Raw genomic sequence first — 19,598 nt, forward strand, 5'->3', positions numbered from 1 at the left:
TACACAATGTATGAGTAAAATTTCCAGTAAGATTCCATAGAATCGAAAAGCAACAGAGAAAAAAAAAATATCACAACGCCAGAAGCATCCGCTTAAGTTCTTAAAATTGAAAAAACCATAATCCCAAGTGTATGTACATAAGCAAGATAGTAAGTGCGCGGGCAAAAGATGGAATGAATGAGCCAAATATGTCGAAGCCTATATCAGGAAGTTCTCGGATATACCATCGTGTTTACTTGCTTATTAAACACGCCTGAAAAAGGAATCAGCATGTGTGCCCATAATCTGTGGTTTGCCAAGGCACCAGGCCAAATCAACTAATCTTACATGTCTTACATGAGCGTTCTTGGTCAAATTTAAAAGCATAAAATTTTTTTGAGGAATTACTGCCCGGAATTTCCCAGAAGTCTCTCAACCGCAGCATGGACGTTTCCAGCAGTAGCACGTAGTGCTCTGATATTTTCTTGTGTATCGTAAAAACCCATTTCTTGGAGTTGTGATAATTGTGTAGCATACAGTTCTTCTGGGGGAACTGGAAAAAAACAATGAAGATGCCAAAGTGCAGCAAATCTAATTAAAGAAGAGTCTTGATAAAGATGTGAAAAGATACAAGAATGCTAACCATCTGGTTGGTTGGGAACACTCAGGCTACCAGCACCAAGACCACCAAACATATTCATCAACAACTCCAGACCAGCAGTACCAGGTGCTCCTGAAAATGCAATTAAAAATGAAGTGTAGAACATTAAGACCAGATGGAAGAGAAGCTGAAAAGGTGGCAAAGCAAACTAGAGAGTTAAATGTTAGAAACAGCCCTTGACTTCAAGGAAGTACTCTTCATGCCCTTTGTAGAGAAAATTCATAACTACAGTTTGGACTTGTTTTTATTCTGTACCTGTTGTAGCACCGGTCTGCGCTGAATCCCTGTAAGAAAGCTAAATATGGTGAAAAAAAAAAAAAAAAGCAAAGACAATCATCAAGGCATGAATCATAAAGGCACGTTTAATATCCACACAGCTAAAATTATGCCAGGACCAAATTGCTATATAAAAATAAATAGAGAATTTTATTTTATTTTTTAAATCCCTCAAATGGTCCAATCCAAAACAATAGTAATTTAGAAATAAATATCCAATACAGTTGCAGAGGGTACAAGAAATCTATGTCTGATCACAAAGCCAAACATATTAAGGCCTAGTTTGCCATTTCTGTTGAGATTGGAAAAGGCTTGGGTTGGGAAAAAAAATGCGTTTAAAAGTATGGTGAGAAAAAAATTTGGTTAGAAATTTTAAGTGTTCAATATTGCTATGAAAAAGTGCTATGAGAAATTGATTAGGGATAATAAAATTTTTTTGATTACGGACACTATAGTAATTTTCATTTCCAAACACAAATTTTCACTGCAAAAACACCCTGAGGACTGCTTTTGTGGTGCTGCCTAGAAACCAGGCTTTTTGGCTGAAAAGCCACACCTTTTTTGCCTTTTGGCATTGAGGTGTGATGAAACAGGGCTTTTAGGCAAAAAGCCCTTTCCCACTTCAATACCAAACGGGCCTAATTCAGTTTAGGAAACAATTCTGATATTTGTAACAGCAGCACGTACAAATCTTAGGACAATCTCAAAAGCAAGTGTAGCAAAAGGCAACCAATGGAATAGACAAAGGTACTATCACTTACTGGGTTGATTGCTGTCGGTTGAGCTGAGACAGAAGTGACTGCTGTAAAGTTAGCATTTGCTGCAAGATATAAAAGCAAAAAAAAGGGAAACGTGAACATAGGTTACTTTACTGTAAACAGTACTTGAAAATATCTTATAATCAGCTAGGGCAACCTTATATAAAAGAAAGACAAATACAATACCGTTAAGTCATGTAAGCCTTTAGCATTTATAAGAAGAGAATTCAGAGATGCATATGGCATAGAATATACCTGCATTGTCTCAGGGGAAAACATCTGGCGAACTACTTCTGGGTTTTGCATCATTTCTCTAAATTGAGGGTTGAGATTCATAATCTGAGAAATAAAAACAGATTCTTAACAAAATGGAAATAAGCAAATGACAATCTTTTGACATGAAGTGATTCTTTAAAGTGCCTGATTCATATATTGGGGATTAGACACTATGCTCTGCATCATCTGCGATATAGCAGGGTTCTGCAACAATTGAGTCAATTGAGAGGCATCTGGCATTCCATTCAACATTGGAGGCATATCTGGAAGTCCAAGGCCACCCAGACCACCAATACCTGGTGTCCTAGCATCGCCAGCGGGAGTTGACCTTGCAGTTGTATTGGTCTGGGTCCCCCCTGCAATTTGCAGCACACAGTATTTCATCATGAAAATCTGGGTTTAAAACACATATGCAACAGTAGTAAATTGCATTTAAAGACAACAAAAGATTTAGATATTCTACTTCACTCTATCTTACATTTCATGTTGCAACTGTGGTAAAGCAGTATAGGACACATCGGTTTAACTTACCATACAATTTTTCTTTTCCTAAATATGAAGGAATCCTCATTTATATTGGAAATGTCAAAAGAAAAGATAAAAATAATTCATAATAAAGCAACATTAAACATGGACATCAAGCTATGATGAGTCTCAAACAAATCATTCATCCCTGCAACTAAACAAACTTAGTATAAAATCCCATTTTAAACATTTTAGATATTCTAGTTCAGTCAATATTAGTGTCATGCAGTAACTGTGGTAAAATATTGTAGGACACATTGATTTAGCTTACTGAACAAAAATTTTCTAAATAAGAAAGAATCCCTCATTCATTTGCAAAATGTCAAAACAAAAGATAATAATACAAAATCAAGCAACATTAAAAAAGGAGAACAAGATTCAAGCAAATGAATTACAATCAAATCATTCACCCTACAAAACAAACTCAGTATAATCAAGTCCACATAAATCAAAATTACTTATACCATCAGCTTTCAGGATCATGCTTCTTTCAGCAAACACATAATTTTTTCTTGTCAATCAGTTTTGGATTCTAGTCTACCTTTCTTCTTTACAATAGGAATAGCATGTCCAGAAAATTAAAAAATATGCACATTGGACCAAAGAGTATGGCTAGAGAGAAAAGATGCTTTAATGAAGTATGGAAGGCTGAAACTTACCACCACCACCACCAGTGTTGCTCCAAGGATTAGGAAGAGGATTTGTGTTTGGGGCTGTTTGTCCCTGAGTAGTTTCAGAACCAGTTGTAGAACTGTTATTAGGCAAGTTCCTAGCTTGAGAACCACCTTGATTGCCCAATAGAGCAGCGAATGGGTTTGAACCTGGACTATTTCCATTATTTCCAGCCATAGTCGTAGCATTCAAAAATGGCTCCTGAACATTTTCATACATGCGCCTAAGCATGTTAAATCCCTCGGGAGAGGATTCAATATTACTCATAGCCCTGTCAGTGTTTCGCATCATTTCACGCATGAGTTCAGGGTTCCTTGCAGCTTCTAATGTCTGCCGAAGAATGCTAGGATCATTAAGTATATGCCCAAGCTCTGGATTCCGATCAATAATCTCACGCATTTGGGGATTGCTCATAATCAAACTGCGCATTAACTCTGGATTATTCATCAAACTTTGAATAGCAGGTGTATTCATTATTTCCCTCATCATGTTGGGATTTTGAGTTAGCTGTTGCTGCACTTGTTCAAATTCAGGAAGTCCAGATCCAAATAAGCTAAGACCTCCACTGCCACCAAGTGGATTGAGTCCAGGGAATAAGGATGCTCCCAGACCAGCACCCTCATTAGAACCAACACCCCGGGTGACCCCAGGTGTAGTATTAGGAGTTGCAACATTTGTGCTAGCTGCAGGAGGAGGTGTAGATGAAGATGGGGCAAAACCACGAACCATGTGCACAGTATGATCAGCTTGCAAACCTTCAATAAGGATGAAGATGGTGAAATGGTCAAGTGATTATTATTTATTAAGTATTTGTGCAAAAATCTGGGTGCACGTATTACAAAATTACTTCAACCCTCTGACAGAATAGCTTTATCGTCTAAAGAAGAAATCTGGGTGCAAGTATTACAAAGTTACTTTAACCCTCCTATGAAATAGATTTATGTTCTAAAGTAAGCATTACATACACAGCATTTACAATTGTATGCCTTAAGGTATCATGATACTGATTAATAAGATACTGAAAAATGATTACACCATACCATTAAGTTATCAAAATACAGTTGTTTTAACTGATCACAGTAACCAGATTCTGTCTTCAGATTGCCACTTGTATAGATGTTTTGTATAAAGAGGCGAAATATAGCATCCTTATGCTTACTGAACCACCATTATGAATTGATCATTATGACAAAATGGTGGGCAGAAAGGGTTGAAGAGTATGTAAATGTGAAGCAAACTGCTTAACTTAAAGAACCAAGGGTTTAGCATGCACGTGCATGGCACAATCTCCATCTGTCACTAGAGTTTATGTCAAATGTTAAATTACTTAATAGTTTTCCAATCTCCAGCAGCTAGGAAGCAAATTCTCTGTAACTCATTAACCAAATAAAACTATATCATCAGTTCTCAAATGACTCTCAAATCAAATATAGTACTAATATCTTCCAATTTCTTTTTCTTCTGAATACATGCATATAGCTATCCAACAAATACATCAGTGATCATGTCACAATCCTCAGTGACTCCTGCTTAGACAATCTAATACAAGATCATCTAAACCAGCTCAAAAGCAGCCCAACAAAATCTACCAAACCACCAAAATCAGCATATTCTCAAAGTATCAACCCAATTCCTTGTACTCTTTTTGAGAAAATCAAGCATTTCCGGATAATTTTCAAAACTTCCTAGCATCCTTTATTTTTAGAAATTTCAATGCTCTCAATTATTATTCCATCAAAATAGGAAATACCCAAAAATTGAAACGAACCCAATTTTTTTTCAGAAGGCAAATAAAACTTACCATAACTTTCAAGGGTTTGGTCGTCCTTCAAGATTCGCCCTTTATAAATCAATCGCTGCTGTTCAGCTGGGATATCGCAATTCTGAGCCAAAACAGCTTTGAAAGATCCAACGGTTGATTCAAGGCTGGTCCTGACCGTAAATTTCGTACCGTTGGAGCAGCGTATGTTAACCATCACTCCCTCTTCTTCTCCGCCATTGCCACCCAGTCGTGACTCACTCGAATCGCCTTCCGCACCCATATCCTGCCTCTCTCAGATCGATTAAAAACCCTAACCCTAGAAAATTAGACAAATACGAAAAAAAATTTCCTTTCCCTTTCCTTTTGTATAAGTTTGTATTTCTTTTTTTCTATTCAGGAAATGAAAGTATTTAAAAAAAAAATTGAAATATTAAAGAATTGGGGAAATTTTTACAAAGAATAGTGAAAAAAAAAAAAAGGATTTTTAGATTTGGAGAAAAATGGGGATTCTAACAGAACAGAGTCTCGTTTGGGTTGTTTGCGAGCTTTTGTCTTGTAAAACAAGAGAGAAAGTAAATAAAAGTGGAAATCCGAATATTCTTTTTTTGTTTTTTCTTTTTCTCCAAACAACTGATCTGTCATGTAATGAATAGTAACTGCCATGTGTCGTAGGGTTTTCTTAATCTTGAAATGGGCTCAGAGCATTTGGCCCTTTTGAGTCTGTCCAGCCGTACATAATTATTGCCCACTTAAATTAGGTCGGCGTCCTTAATTTGGAAATTGTTAAATTAAAAAATATATATTTTCCTTGTATTGCAAATTTCACATTTTATATTTTTCTTGGATCGATCAAAAAAATGTATTCAGCAAAATTTAATAAAAAAATGAAAAAAAAAACAGATAAATGTTTTGACTTTTATTGTACTCATCTCATTGTTCTTAAGGCATCATTTGAAAGAATTTTCTTTTTTCTTTTTTTGCCTCTGCCTAGATTATTTTTCCATTTTTTTCCAATATGATATTTATTTTGCTACCAAATATGTATATTTGCTAGAAATAATCAAGTTTTGGCTCATTATTGAGTTTTGTTCACTTAAAAAAAAAAAAGGGAAACAGAAAAACAACTCCAAATTCTCGGATATATAGATTTGAAGTATGTACTGGCACAAAATTCACAATCTCTAATATGTTGTGAAGCCACAGATGATACAACTGAGATAATGAAGCAAAAGAAAAATAATGTGATTGATTTTGAGTTACGCAGAGACCATAACATTAGTAGGCACAAACTTACAGACAACTTGGAACTGTTTGAGGAAGTTCAAGGAATATGTTCACACTTACTCATATGCTGTAATAGGGAATTAGCTTTTCTTTGAGCTCTGTTTGTTCCAGTTATGGTGATCTCTCTCAGGGGTTCATAAACACCAAACTGAAGTGCAGTTAAAATAAGGGACGAATTGTTTAACCCCAACTCTAGAAGAACTGACACGGCACATTCCTTGTTCTTGGGAGTCCCACTTCTTAGGATTTCTACCAGAGTTTTGATGAATGACAATCGACCAATTTCGTTTCGACCCTCGGGATGTGATGCAACGAGTAACAAGATTGAGAGTGCTTCATCAATCATGCCCAAATTTTTATCCTCGAGTAAATGAAGCAATGGTGGTATGATACCTGCTTTAATGGCTCTAGACTTGTTGGCTTGGTTTAAAGTCAAGTTAAAGAGTGCAGTGGCTGCATCCTTTTTACCTCTGATTGTCCCATTTTGCAAAAGATCTACTAATGGTGGGATTCCATTGAAGTTTCCCACTAAAACTTTGTTCTCATCAAGCATTGATAAGCTAAATAAAGCTGCAGCAGAATTCTCTCGAGCTTCATCAGTTCCATTTCGGAGGATCTCAATGATGGCAGGAATAGCTCCTTCTCTGGCTATAATCCTTTTGTTTGTCTCATCAATTGACAAGTTCAAGAGGGCAGTGACAGTGTGTTCTTGAATCTTGGAGTCACGGTAGGACAATAGCTGAACTAAACGAGGGATTCCTCTGTTGTTTGCAATGAAAATTCTGTTTTCTGGATTCTCTTTTGAGAGCATGCGGATCTTCACAATGGCATCTCTGCGCACTTCTGGCTGACTAGAAGAGAGATTTTGAACCAATGAGGATATTTCTTCCATGAGTTCAGCAGAACAATTATCAGAAGTTGCATAGCTATCCTTCTTAGGCAGTTCAAAATTATTCTTCTCGCACCATTGCAGAATAAGGTTGCGGAGTGCAAAATTTGGTGCTAAAGCCATGTGATCTAAAGTTTGTCCGGTCTTTGGACAGGTTCTATGGTTGGAATTTAACCACTTTTGGATGCTTTCTCTTTCATAAGTCTTAAAAAAAAAAGCAGAAAAAAACCGTCTCAGTTTCGTTAAGCGTGTCAGATTATTCAATACAGTAATGTGAGATTACCTGTCCAGTTGCCACAATAACAGGATCTGCCATGATTTCTAATGTAATTGGGCATAGAAATTCATGAGGTATTAACGAAGATTGACACCTGTGGAGAGTTCCAGTTGAAATCGGACCATCAAGTGAAACAGTTTCATCAATCCCTGCAATTAGTTTGAACTTTCCCAGAAGATCTAAAATTTGCTGTATGGTTTCAGTCTGTCCACCTCTTTGTTTTACCAGTTTTCTGATAGCTGCTGTTTCCGCTTTCAAGTCTGCAATGGTATGTAATTCTAGCTTGTTTGTTAGTCTTTCTAGTATAGCCCTGTCTGCATTCCTGTCATCCTCTTTAGATAACACAACCATCATATCCATTGCTAATTCCATATCTTGTGTATCCGTCCGCCTCTTTGCCCTTTTAAGTTGCATTTGCATCAGCTCAACCTGGAAGCCAATCAATAATATAAGCACCCAACCCAAGTGAAGGAAAAAAAAAACCATGGGAAATCTGGACATTTTCCTGAACATGCCTGTTTTACAAACACGATGCTAAAAAGTACCAAAGAGGCCATGAGTTTTTCAGGACCTCGAGGCGCAAGGAACTGGAATTAGCAATTAGGAACTTTACCAAGAAATTATCAGTTCATTCAAACATAAAAAGGTTGATTTCTAAAGCAATTTACGAAACCAGGAACTGCAACAAGCTCCTCTTGACAATAAAAAGAGAGGTGAAACTTTACTTGCTATTTCACTTCAACTGAAACTCCGAGCTCATCATAAGGCATGTCATCAAGAGCCTGATTTAGTTTGTCATAAACAGCATGAAATCTACACATCACTGCCTCAATTTCCATTGCCTAAATTTGACAGACAAAAAACACAAGATCCTCAATCAGGACAGAAGACAAAAAAAAAAAAAATAAAGAAACCAAAAAGCCAACCAAAGAACACGAAACAATTGAACAGCAGGTAACCACGGGATTACCAAATATATCTTGCTTCCATAGTTACAATTCTTCAACAACTTCTTTGCTCCAAGCAGTGCTTTCTTCAAACCAACCAGAGAATTCAAAGCCGAAACCGAAACAACGGATTTATCAAGCTCCCTTATCTCCTCCAAAAGTGGCACCAAAAGCTTCAATCTCCTCACCAAATTCAAACACTCTTTCCTTTGAGTCTTCTTGAATCCAGCATAAGATCCAGCAGTCTCTATCACTTCCATCAATTCCCTAACTACCTCACTCTCTTCTCCAACACTCGATGAACTCGAATCCGTCATAATCTGCCTCTTCATTTCTAACCAACAAGCTTAAATCTCAAATGGGTGGCTAGAAATTAGAAAATCCTTTCACTACCTGGGAAAAAAATTGTGATTTTTGAGGAAAAGACTAAAAAATGGAGGGGTCAGCCGCTGGTGAGTATTAATAAAGAAGGTTGTCATGTTTCAATTGAACATAATTATTTTAATTTTTTTAATTTGGCGGATTTATTAGGGATGATGATTAATAACGGTTACTTCGTGGGGTTTTCTGTTTACTAAAAGTGGAAAATTGCCAACTGAAAAGTTTAGGGGTCTTCTATTAATGCTTCCCTTTTTGGTTTTGTTCATTTTTAGTTTTTTTGAGAATTAAAAATAAAATTATGTTTGGTAAATTATTTTTATTTTTTATCTTTAAAAATTGAAAGTAAAATTTTAAAAATTTTTGAAAATTATTAAAAATAAAAAAAATAATGTTTTCAGATTTGTGGAAACAATTTCGACATTGTTATTACTCGAGCAATATTCATCTGTTCGGTTACAATGCAACTACAATATTTATACATTTCAAAATTTTTGTTTTGAGTCAGATTCGAATTTCTCCTATTTAAAATATAAAAATTGTAATTATTTTTTTTTACATATTTTTATTTTCATATTTTTTAAATAAAAACATTCTATCAAAATATGTTTTAAATTTAATAAATTAAAAATAAAATAAAAATAAAACAAAACAAAACCAAATTTTGAAATATATAAAATATAAAATACAAAACAATACCAAACGATCAGTATTTAGTGAATTATGGTCTACTTTTTTTATCAGAATTTAAATTACCCTGATTTTAAATAAAAAATAAAAAAAAATGAAAGTAAATTTTGAAAAACAGTTATGCGGTTCACGCGGTTTTTTTTGACAATGTGACGCGTATTCACGTGCAAGTTTTTGGGCATTGTTTGTCTTGCCGATAAGGGACCCACTCTGTGCTTTTGTTTTTCGGTAATGGGACAAGAAAATCTAAGCCATTGAGCCTTTGGGTTTCAACCTGAAATCGAGGATGGATTTTTGATGCAAAAGCAAATTAAGGGACGATGGAAAACCATCATCATCAAACACGTGAGAGACGGAGGTGGTACAAGATTCTTTGATTGGATCAATCTAAATTGACTCAAAACAAACTATTTTATGCTAAAGTGAGCGGCAAGAAAAATCCGAAAACTTGAAATTAGCGAAAATTAATATTTAAGTTAGTAATATTCTAAATTGACTTAAATATGAAATAACCTTGCTTAGCTTGATTTAAGCCTTGTTTAATGAAGGGATAATAGCTTAATAGACCTTTAAATTATTATAATTCTTTTAATATGGTACTTAAATTAAAAAAATTATCTAAATTTTTTTTATGTATTAAATTGTTCCAATCTTTTAATAATGTTGTTTACAATAATATGATAATTAAAAATTGACGTGAATAACAATTGATTATCGTCTAATAATGATGTAACAACCACATGTTATTTAAAAAAATAACTTTTTTTTATTTTATTTCAAAACTTTATAAATTTTTAAAAAATAATATGTGACAATTATATCTCATATCATATGATAGTCATGTATCATTCACATCAATATTTAAATTTTACATCGATATTATTTAACAATATTAAAGGATTGAAGCAATAAATAAAAATACAATTTAAGTACTTAATTAAAAAAATGTTTGTTTAAGTATCATATTAAAAAAATTATAATAACTTATGGGCCAAATGAGATATTATCTCTGTAATAAAACATAGCAATGAGGTGAGATATTTTCATTGCACAAAAATTTTAACTGAAAGTTAAATCTTTAGTGCTCAAAAGAGATATTTGGCTATGAACTAGAGTTTTGATGTTGTTTTTTTTTTTTTTTAATTATATATATTATAATTTAAACTTTAAACTTATTATATATTAATTTTAAGAGAAATTATATAAGTTAAATTGATTAATTTCCGAATTTTAATGTTTCTAATCACATTGTATTGTTTTATTAAATAAATTATTGAAATAGTTCATAATTTAAAGGAATAAAAAGCTATAAATAATATCAAAATTTCATACTATTTAATCTCAAATTCGGTGCATGATACTTGAAGTAATCATAACAACAAAGTGGTGTCTAATTGATAGAAAATAAAAAGTGCTTGACTACGAACGGTAAAAAACATGATTAGTAGATGTTAAAAAGCAACAGCCACCTCGAAAATATTTAAAAAAAATGTGTAAATTTTCTTAAAAGTTAATCATGTAGGACCTTTCTAATTGCATTATTAAAAGGACAATGATATAAGCTAAAGTGTATGTTAAAGCTAAAGATTAGAGATCTTGTCATAGCAAAAAAGAAGAGGAGCCAACAAAATAAGCTTAGATAAAAGTTAACCATCTATGTTAGTTACCCGAACTCTGGTTACATAACTTGGTATATTTTTCAATTATTTTCACACATTTAAGCTCAAAATTCAATGTTGAATTAGTTGTAGAATACAATATTTTTCTAACTTCTTAATCAAGGAATTTTTATAAAAAATGTAACATTAATCTAATTATTTTTAGGGCTTTATTTTTTATATCTATTTAATTTTTTTTTATCAAAAGAACTATATGATAATCGTGTTTTAAGATATAAAACATTATTATTTGCAATTTTAACAATGTTTACTTTGTAGATATTATTATTATCTTCCTATAACATAAGTTCGACTTTTAATGAAATATCGTAAAATAAATGTCGAAATAAATTACTTTGTACAATGCGTATTGATTTGATTATTATTAAATGATTGCATGTAAAATTATAACATTATAAATATTTAAAAAAATAAAAAATAAAGATAATAGAGTTTTAATGCTTAATATATATATATTTTAAAGTTTTTTTAATCGTTAAATCAAAAAACCGAAAATTAATAATGGCTCTCTTTGTATATTTATGTTATAAAAAAAATTGAATACTAAACAACGAGCTTGCCCAAGACACGAGTGTCCGAAGAGTCGAAGACTACTTGCAAAAGTAACAAAGATGTGGTTGGGTCACCAAAGTCCTAATCAGGGGCTGGCTGGGCTGCCTTGACCTACACTCCGACTCGAAAGCACCAAAGGAAAACGGGGGGACGGTCGTGGGGAGCGCAATTCGAAGTCTTCTCCTCTCCACCATTTCCGTTGTTATGGGGGGCCGCTAAAAGTTGGACGTGAAATAAGTAATGTTGCGAGCTCAAGTTGTCTGCTTGCTTTTGTTTCGTACGTCAAAAAAAAAAAAAAAAAAAGAATTCGTGACTTAATTTTTTATATAATTATTTTAAAAAATAATATTTAAAAATTTTAAAATCAAATTCTAATATCTATATATATTTTTATTTCATCTCAAGCTATGATTTTCCTTGTAAAAAAAATATGTTGAGAATGCAATTTGATTATACAAATTAAGTTCAGCTTCATATATTAAAAATTTGCCCCATGTTTTCTTCACATTCAACACCATCTTGCCCCATTGCTCAATTTGTGTGGCCTTCTTAGCTGCAAGACACTATACCCAAAAAAAAATATGAAAAAAAAAAAATCTAAATCGTTCAATTTATTTGTAATACAAGACAAGAATCTTAAAATTAAATTCGAGAGAAAGTGAAGATTAAAACTTTTAACCTTGATTCTCGTAAAAAAATTATTAATTATTAGGTCAAATATAAGTTGTTGGATGCACATTTTACTTAATAAATTTATTGATTTGGATAATAATTATACAATAACCATAATGTTTTTACAATATTCAATAAAATTGACTAATAAAAGCATTTTGGATTTAAATAGATGATCATTGACAAATGTTCCATATTTCCAATCATAAACCAATTGCATATTATGTATATTTAACTAAAAAGGTGTTGGACTTTTTTTTTTAACTAACCAAGTTATTTCTAATAAATTTTTTGGAAAAAATCTTATAAATAAAAACTATATGGTATCCCTAATATTTGAAAAAAAAAAGAAAAAAACTGACTGCCAGGTGGCTAGAATTTTCATAGGCGCTCTTTTAGTGGGGAAGAGCGTAACCACGGCTCCTGGGTTCAATCCCAGCCATACGCAGCCGAAAAGGCTCATATTTTCGAAAAGGACGAAGACGTGGCATGGATTTTAATCGTCAAATGAACAATCACGACTTTTCCATTTCATTTAGATCCAACGGTCATAGTTTACTAGCCGTTAACTTTCAAATAATAAAAAAAAAATTGCCTCCTGATTCTCTTCCTTTCCTTTTTGTCGTCTCTTTTTCATTAACAGAGATTGAGAGATAAAAGGCTTGATTGGGGTTTGTCTCGTCCCTTTTTCTTGTTCGAATATCAAATTTAAGGGTTTGTTTAGTTGAAAATCACGGTTTACAGTTTAGTTTAACAGATTGTTAAGTGAATGTTTGCCTTCTTTAAGTTTTTTGGGTCTGTGTCATAATCAAGTTAGCTTATATCTCTTTGTTTTTCTTCTTTTTATAATTCTTGTAGAAAATGGGTGTCTTTCAATCAATCTGAAGTTTTTTTTTATCTTCTTGGTTCTCTTGAAGGATCTGGAAAGTGGGGTTTTGGTCTTGAAGGAAACAAAATAATGAGAAGATCAAAGGAGAACAAACCAGGTCTGATTGCACCACCAAGTGGTCAAGTTAATTCTTAACATAGTCTGACATTTCTTTTATTATGGCTAGTTTGGGGTACCGGCTGTGCAGTTCGTCTGTTTGATTTTCATACATTCTTTTTCCTTTTCTTCTTATTTGAATCTTTTGTAAACTGCAAGATGGGCTGAGAATGAATGGCGTCAAGATGGTAAAGGACATGGGGCGGAATCAAAGAAGGGCTCTGAGTAGCATCAATCAGAACATTATAGGAACTTCCTTCCACCACCTTTGCATGGTTAACAAGAGAGAATTTCCAGGGTACTTTCAACTGTCACAATCTCACATTCCACTATTCATTAGTCTATTTATATTGAAATTGACTTGAGTTTGTGTCATACGCAGAAAAGATGCACTTTGCAATAAGAAGTCAGTTCTGGAGCAAAGACCAAATACAAGGTTATATCTAACTTACTCTTTATTTTTACTTCTTTTGTTTTTTCCTTTAACGACCTTATTGATGCTATTGGTCCTTTTTTGGGTGAATTTTGTCTTCAGAAATTGAATTTATATTTCTTTTTGTACGTTTAGGAGTTTGGCTGCAGAAATGATTAGCAACCAGCAACAGTTCCTAGAAGTACTATCTATACTGACCACAGATTGGGAAGCTTTATGATTTCTATTCTACTATTTTGTTAAGTAACTATAAATTCATATAGAAACCAAAACATTAGAAAACTAAATAGAAATTGTTGGACTGAATGTGTTGTAGGACAATAAGAACAACAAAACTAAGTTGACGATAAAGCCTGGTGGCCTGGAGGATTGCGTGATCATTGATGTGGAAGAGTATGGGGATGATATTGATGTTATGTCCCCTATGTTTGTGAAGCACACAGAAGCAGTGCTAGATGAAACTGATGGGATGGCATTGGTATGTGCTTTTATAGCAATATCTACATTTTCTCTACTGCAGAAAGGGTCTTTTCTACTGATGGGAAATATATATATATATATATATTTCTTGGCAAAGCAGCATGATTACATCACTTTTCTATTGAAAAAATATAGGAGTTTGAAATGGAAGATGCAGAGGAGTCTATTATTGATATTGACAGCAGCGATTCCAAAGATCCGCTTGCACTTGTTGAGTATGTAGATGACATCTATGCTTATTACAGAGAAACTGAGGTAAGTTTCGATTAGTTGTTCAAAATATGGTTTTTATACACTTTTCTCTATGAACTTGTTTAAATTTGTTTATATATGCTTTGAAAGGTCCTAATGTAAAGGGAACCGAGTTTTGAATGCATTATTAACTATAAATTTTGCCAATGAGACAATTTATGGCATGCTAGGTGGAGTAACATTCCATGGAATTGTTGGTCATTGATTTTTGAGTTATCAAGGGTCACTTGTGCAGGTTTCTTCCTGTGTCTCTCCAAATTACATGGACAAGCAATTTGACATCAATGAGAAGATGAGGGCCATCCTCATTGATTGGCTTATTGAGGTATGATTCTAACCTTAGTTGTTCTTCTCCGAGGGCAGTTGGGGAGGAACTATCAAGAACATACTTGCCTGATAATAATTTAAATTTTGTATTTCCTACAATATTTCTAACCTTGGAAACATGCGTTATTGTTTCAAGAATTTCTTAGTTGTTGTTGTTCATATTCGATTACTAATACCTTGACTTTATCAATAGGTTCACTACAAATTTGAGCTTATGGATGAAACATTGTTCCTTACCATCAATCTCATAGACAGATTCTTAGAGCGTTGTACTGTGATCCGAAAGAAGCTTCAATTGGTTGGCATGACAGCCATGTTATTAGCATGCAAGTATGAGGAGGCTTCAGTCCCATTAGTGGAGGATTTTGTTCTGATTTCAGATAAGGCTTATACAAGGAAGGATGTTCTAGATATGGTAATTTCCTACTATAGTTCTCAGTGCCTGCTTTCTTTGTTTTCCTTCTATTTCTCTAGATATATTTAATAGTTTTTCTGTGTTTCTAGGAGAAATTAATGGTGAACACTTTACAATTCAACTTGTCTGTGCCAACTCCATACGTTTTCATGAGGAGATTTCTCAAGGCAGCACAATCCGAGAAAAAGGTAAATTAAATTAAAGGCTTTCATTAAATCAATAAGTTTTTTAAGGCTTTTGTCATTTGATCCTCACAAATTATACTGATGAGATATATTTTACCCCTGTACCATACTAGATGGAATTTCTCTCCTTCTTCCTCATTGAGCTGTGCCTTGTTCAATATGAAATGCTCAAGTTCCAACCATCTCTGCTAGCTGCTGCAGCAATATACACAGCACAGTGCAGTCTTTGCCGGATCAAAAGTTGGACTAAGACCAGCGAATGGCATACAAAATACTCAGAAGATCAGCTGCTGTAAGTTCGTCTGATATTTGGATTGATAGGCCTAGATTTATGACCTTGGTGTAAATATTATTACTAATGAAGGATGCTTGTTATATATGCCAATAGGGAATGCTCAAAATTGATGGTTACTTACCATCAGAAGGCTGGATCAGGAAAACTCACGGGAGTGTACAGAAAATATACTTCATACAAATTCGTGTATGCGGCAAAAACTGAACCAGCACAATTTCTCCTAGATCTTTGACACAACACAACTTCTAGATGGTTGACTATTTGTCAAGTAATCTAAAGTTAGGAATTGTCAGTTGCAACATTGAGCAACCTAGAAACAGAAAACTAAAAGTCTATTTCAGTGGTGAGGTTCTTTTATATTGTCCATGCTTAGTTTTCTTGTTATTTGGTCTTGTATGTTGGTCTTGTATTTTTTAAATAAGGAGAATACTAATGTTACGCAGTCTGGTTTTGAATAAAATCACGACCGTTACACTTATTCCTTCATATTTAATAAGTTACTTATTAGGCATGAAATCAATCATATATCATAAGGAGTAAATTTCTCGGATAATCACTAAACTTATTGAACTTCAAAGAGAAGGATTATTTGAGTTAAAAGTTAAAACACCAAAACCCTTTCATAGAATAACTGAAAACAATGGAGTTTTAGAGTCCTACATATCTTGAAACTTGCATCTGTTCTACTACTGACAAAGCTCTAAACTAGGCCGTTAAAGTCTTCACCACATAACGAAATGCTTTTGGGCTCTAGTTCCTATCTATCTGTTGAAACAATAAAGTATTAGTAAAGGTTTTTGTCAAAAAAAAAAAAAAAAAGAAGAAGAAGAAGATCATATATGTTACCTATAGAATTGGTGTGAACCAACATCTTTGAGAACGCAAAGGAAGGCTGACACTAGGAAATGAGCGTTCAATTCTTCCATTTTGTAGGTAATATACAACACCATCACGAGACAAGATGGGGCAAGGATCTTTTCTACAATAGTCATAGTCTTGAGCAAGGTAAATGCAATTTCCTTGAACCCCTGTAAAATCTTTGACTGAAAGTGATAATGAACCTCCACGAGCTATAAACAACACTCGGTCATCTACGCTAGACAACCTATGTCATCAACATCCATCTTGAACACTCGAAAGCTAACTACTTGTTTGGTTGTATTATAATGGAATGCCGTCATCTTCATCCATCCTTAACAAATTTATCATAGAATCTTTCTATTAACAGTAGTTCATTACTAGTTGATTCTACTAAATATACATCAGATGAACAGTTTGACAATATCTCAAAATCATCTGCCACAAGCCCAATATATAGATTGACGTCAAGAACTTCGCTATTCAATGGGCTAAATTTTAAAACCACTTTGCACTCTGCTAATTCTAAGTTGTAATATTCAACGTGATCCACTGTATTTATCACATGCAGCGTTTTATTCTGAGTAAAGAGGTGTCAATAAATAAAAAAAAAAATTTCTTCAATTTTACCACTAAAAATGTATCACTGCATGTTTCCTGGCCTGCAGATTGCCAAAACAATTGGAGTTTGATTAGACCATGAGTCAAAAACTCCAGCAAGTATGCATTCTGAAACATTTGCTGAGGATAGTTCGATCCTTGTGATGAAGCATGAGACATTGTGTTTCTCTCTCAAAAGTTGTAACCTTTTGAAGGAATTGACGATAACATGGAATTGTAAGTAGGGAAGGTAGTTCGTGTACCTCCCTGGAAATAGGATTAAACAGAAAGATTTCTGATTCAGATGTTGGTGAAAAAGAAAGAACTTGGCCAAGTGAAGGGATTCAAATTGCATATAACAAGCAAATGTTCATGCAATATATATGACAAAAACCATTGGTGAAAATGCATATAGTAGCACATGGTTAGTCCCTCCGAAAAAATGAGCATGAGAACTAGTTTTCTGCAATACTTTGCAGATGTTACTTGCACGATATATGGCTACATGGCCAGTGGCCACAGGACATAAAACTAGTACAATATTATCATTAGAAGGCTACACAGGCACATCTAGCTAGTTTATTCTATAACTAAATAATATATGCAGCAAAATTTATCAAATTAAAAGAGTATAAAAACAAAAATAGTCATCCATAAGAGTAAGAGAGACACAGAAATTGCATTGTCACCCTTGTATATGAACTAAATCAATTAGCATCTCAAAAATCTAATTTTACAATCCGAATGATTACAATCCCCTCCAATACAATCAATCTACATTGCAATTAGCCAAAAGAAAAGGAATTTACTAGCCTGTACCCAAGAGAAGATCCTTTCAGCAGCCAACAAAATTGATTCCCTTAGAAACCTAAAAATCCGATTGAGCCCTATACCAGACAGGCCCATGTGAACTGAAAAAGATTTTTGTAATTGTCAAAAAGAAAAGAATTTATTCGAAGCCTGCACTAAAGAGTAGATCTTTTCAGCAGCCAACAAAAATCGAATCCCTTATGAACCCAAAAATCTGATTGAGCCCTATACCAGAGAGGCCCATGTGAACTGAAAAAAGTTCAATCTACATTATAATTGGCAAAAAGAAAGGAATTTACTCGTAGCCTATACCCAAACCCAAGAGTAGATCCCTTCACCAGCTAGCAAAATCGATTCTCTTAGGAACCCAAAAATCCGATTGAGTCTCAGGCCAGAGAGGGCCATGTGAACTGCAAAAGGTTCTTGAATAGTTGTGAACAATTACCTCTCTCAAATGGGTTCAAAGAAGAATTGATAAAAGAAAGGTACGGTATATACTGTATTTGGATTGTGGGCAATAAGGGTGGAGAAAAATTGATAGTTAGCAAAAGATATGGCTGGAACTTTACAACTGAACGAGAAAAAACTAAAGCAGAACGGAGACAGCCCATGTGGAAGAACGATGAAAACCCATCACAAGTGCTGAAAGAAAAGAAAACAAACCCAAACACAAAGACACATCGCATTTCCAAATCCAAAGACCATCACATGTGGGGAAAGAAATGTGGGGAAAGAAAAGAGAGAAGGAAAGGATGAGGAAATACAGGATTATCATGAGAAGAGCCCTAGGCCAGAGAGGCTCGTATGAACAGAAAAAGGTTCTTGAAAGTTGTGTAACAAATACAGCTCTGTCAAATGGGTTGACAAGAGAGAAAATCCACAAGAAATATTATGGGTTGACAAAAGACATGGATGCATGGATCTTGACAAATGGAAGAGGAAGAACCGAGAAGACACAGTGAGAAAACACATGCGGAAGAACGATGAAAACCCACAGACACAAACCCAAAGCTTAAGACCATTAATGGAGAAACAAAAGAGGGAAGAAAAGGAGGACCAAATACAGTATTACCAGGAGAATGAAAAGCAAGAAAATCATCAGGGTACATGTCGGTTTTTTGTGGGGACGACGAGGACGACGGGGGTCATCATCCTCTGCTGTTCTCCTCTTAAGGCGTAGTACTTCAGCCCTTCTCGAGCCAAAACCTTGGTGGCTAGTAACCCGGCCTCCTTTTCTTTTTGTTTCCGTCATTGTTTGAGGAGAAGAGAGGGTGGTTTTCATCATTGTTTGAGGAGAAGATAGGGTGGTTGATGAGGAAAGAATTCTTGACAGATATCTTGGAAACGCAGAGAGGCAGAGAGAAGTCTGTTCTTTGTTGTTAAGAATTCAGTTATAAAGGAGGTGCAACAAGGTACCAGTTATATATGTGATATTCTTTTTCTTCCAGCTCAAGAATTTTTTTCTTCAGGATAATTTTTACCATTAGTAAGGACTGAGACGTATATTCTTTTACTTTCAGTAATTATTGGAACTTATAACAAAGATATCAAAAAGCGGAAGTTATTAATCCAAGATCAAGAAAATTTAGAATCTCTGACTATCTCTGTTCTACTGTTGAACTAGTTTAAGACCTTTTATATATCACGAAGCTAAGTAATGTCACACGCTTAAAAAAGGACC

General features: G+C 34.1%; 3 protein-coding genes across 6 annotated transcripts; 1 reads left to right on the forward strand and 2 right to left on the reverse strand.

Annotated features, from left to right (window-relative positions):
• Positions 1-68: 68 nt before the first annotated feature.
• Positions 69-5,462, reverse strand: LOC111308682 (ubiquitin domain-containing protein DSK2a-like). 3 transcript variants are annotated; one of them, XR_016328388.1, is made up of 8 exons: positions 4,949-5,462; positions 3,135-3,902; positions 2,095-2,306; positions 1,930-2,013; positions 1,678-1,736; positions 896-935; positions 623-712; positions 69-532 (listed from the first exon to the last, which is right to left on the reverse strand). XR_016328388.1 is itself a non-coding variant. In XM_089744949.1 (8 exons), exons 1-8 carry the CDS (start codon positions 5,187-5,189, stop codon positions 384-386), a joined length of 1,632 nt encoding a protein of 543 aa, XP_089601075.1. In that variant the 5' UTR covers positions 5,190-5,462; the 3' UTR covers positions 69-383. The 3 variants fall into 3 exon arrangements, 2 of the variants coding, with proteins under 2 accessions (XP_089601075.1, XP_022762948.2); XM_089744949.1 differs by having other exon boundaries at positions 896-924; XM_022907213.2 differs by having other exon boundaries at positions 69-570; positions 896-924.
• Positions 5,463-6,100: 638 nt separating this feature from the next.
• LOC111308203 (U-box domain-containing protein 15-like) lies at positions 6,101-8,628 on the reverse strand. 2 transcript variants are annotated; one of them, XM_022906520.2, is made up of 4 exons: positions 8,330-8,628; positions 8,085-8,201; positions 7,366-7,788; positions 6,101-7,286 (listed from the first exon to the last, which is right to left on the reverse strand). In XM_022906520.2, the coding sequence occupies exons 3-4, from the start codon at positions 7,777-7,779 to the stop codon at positions 6,231-6,233; spliced, it is 1,470 nt and encodes a 489-aa protein (XP_022762255.2). In that variant the 5' UTR covers positions 7,780-7,788; positions 8,085-8,201; positions 8,330-8,628; the 3' UTR covers positions 6,101-6,230. The 2 variants fall into 2 exon arrangements, with proteins under 2 accessions (XP_022762255.2, XP_089601077.1); XM_089744951.1 differs by lacking the exons at positions 8,085-8,201; positions 8,330-8,628 and having other exon boundaries at positions 7,366-8,005.
• A 4,484-nt stretch (positions 8,629-13,112) lies between these two features.
• Positions 13,113-16,124, forward strand: LOC111308204 (G2/mitotic-specific cyclin-2-like). The gene is made up of 11 exons (XM_022906521.2): positions 13,113-13,263; positions 13,422-13,560; positions 13,645-13,698; positions 13,831-13,876; positions 14,012-14,173; positions 14,311-14,430; positions 14,663-14,752; positions 14,948-15,169; positions 15,259-15,357; positions 15,468-15,646; positions 15,743-16,124. The coding sequence occupies exons 1-11, from the start codon at positions 13,236-13,238 to the stop codon at positions 15,879-15,881; spliced, it is 1,278 nt and encodes a 425-aa protein (XP_022762256.2). The 5' UTR covers positions 13,113-13,235; the 3' UTR covers positions 15,882-16,124.
• Positions 16,125-19,598: the final 3,474 nt, after the last annotated feature.

Source organism: Durio zibethinus, chromosome 2, assembly GCF_047325235.1.
Source record: "Durio zibethinus cultivar Kanyao isolate XHJ-2024 chromosome 2, ASM4732523v1, whole genome shotgun sequence".
Classification (NCBI taxonomy): domain Eukaryota; kingdom Viridiplantae; phylum Streptophyta; class Magnoliopsida; order Malvales; family Malvaceae; genus Durio; species Durio zibethinus.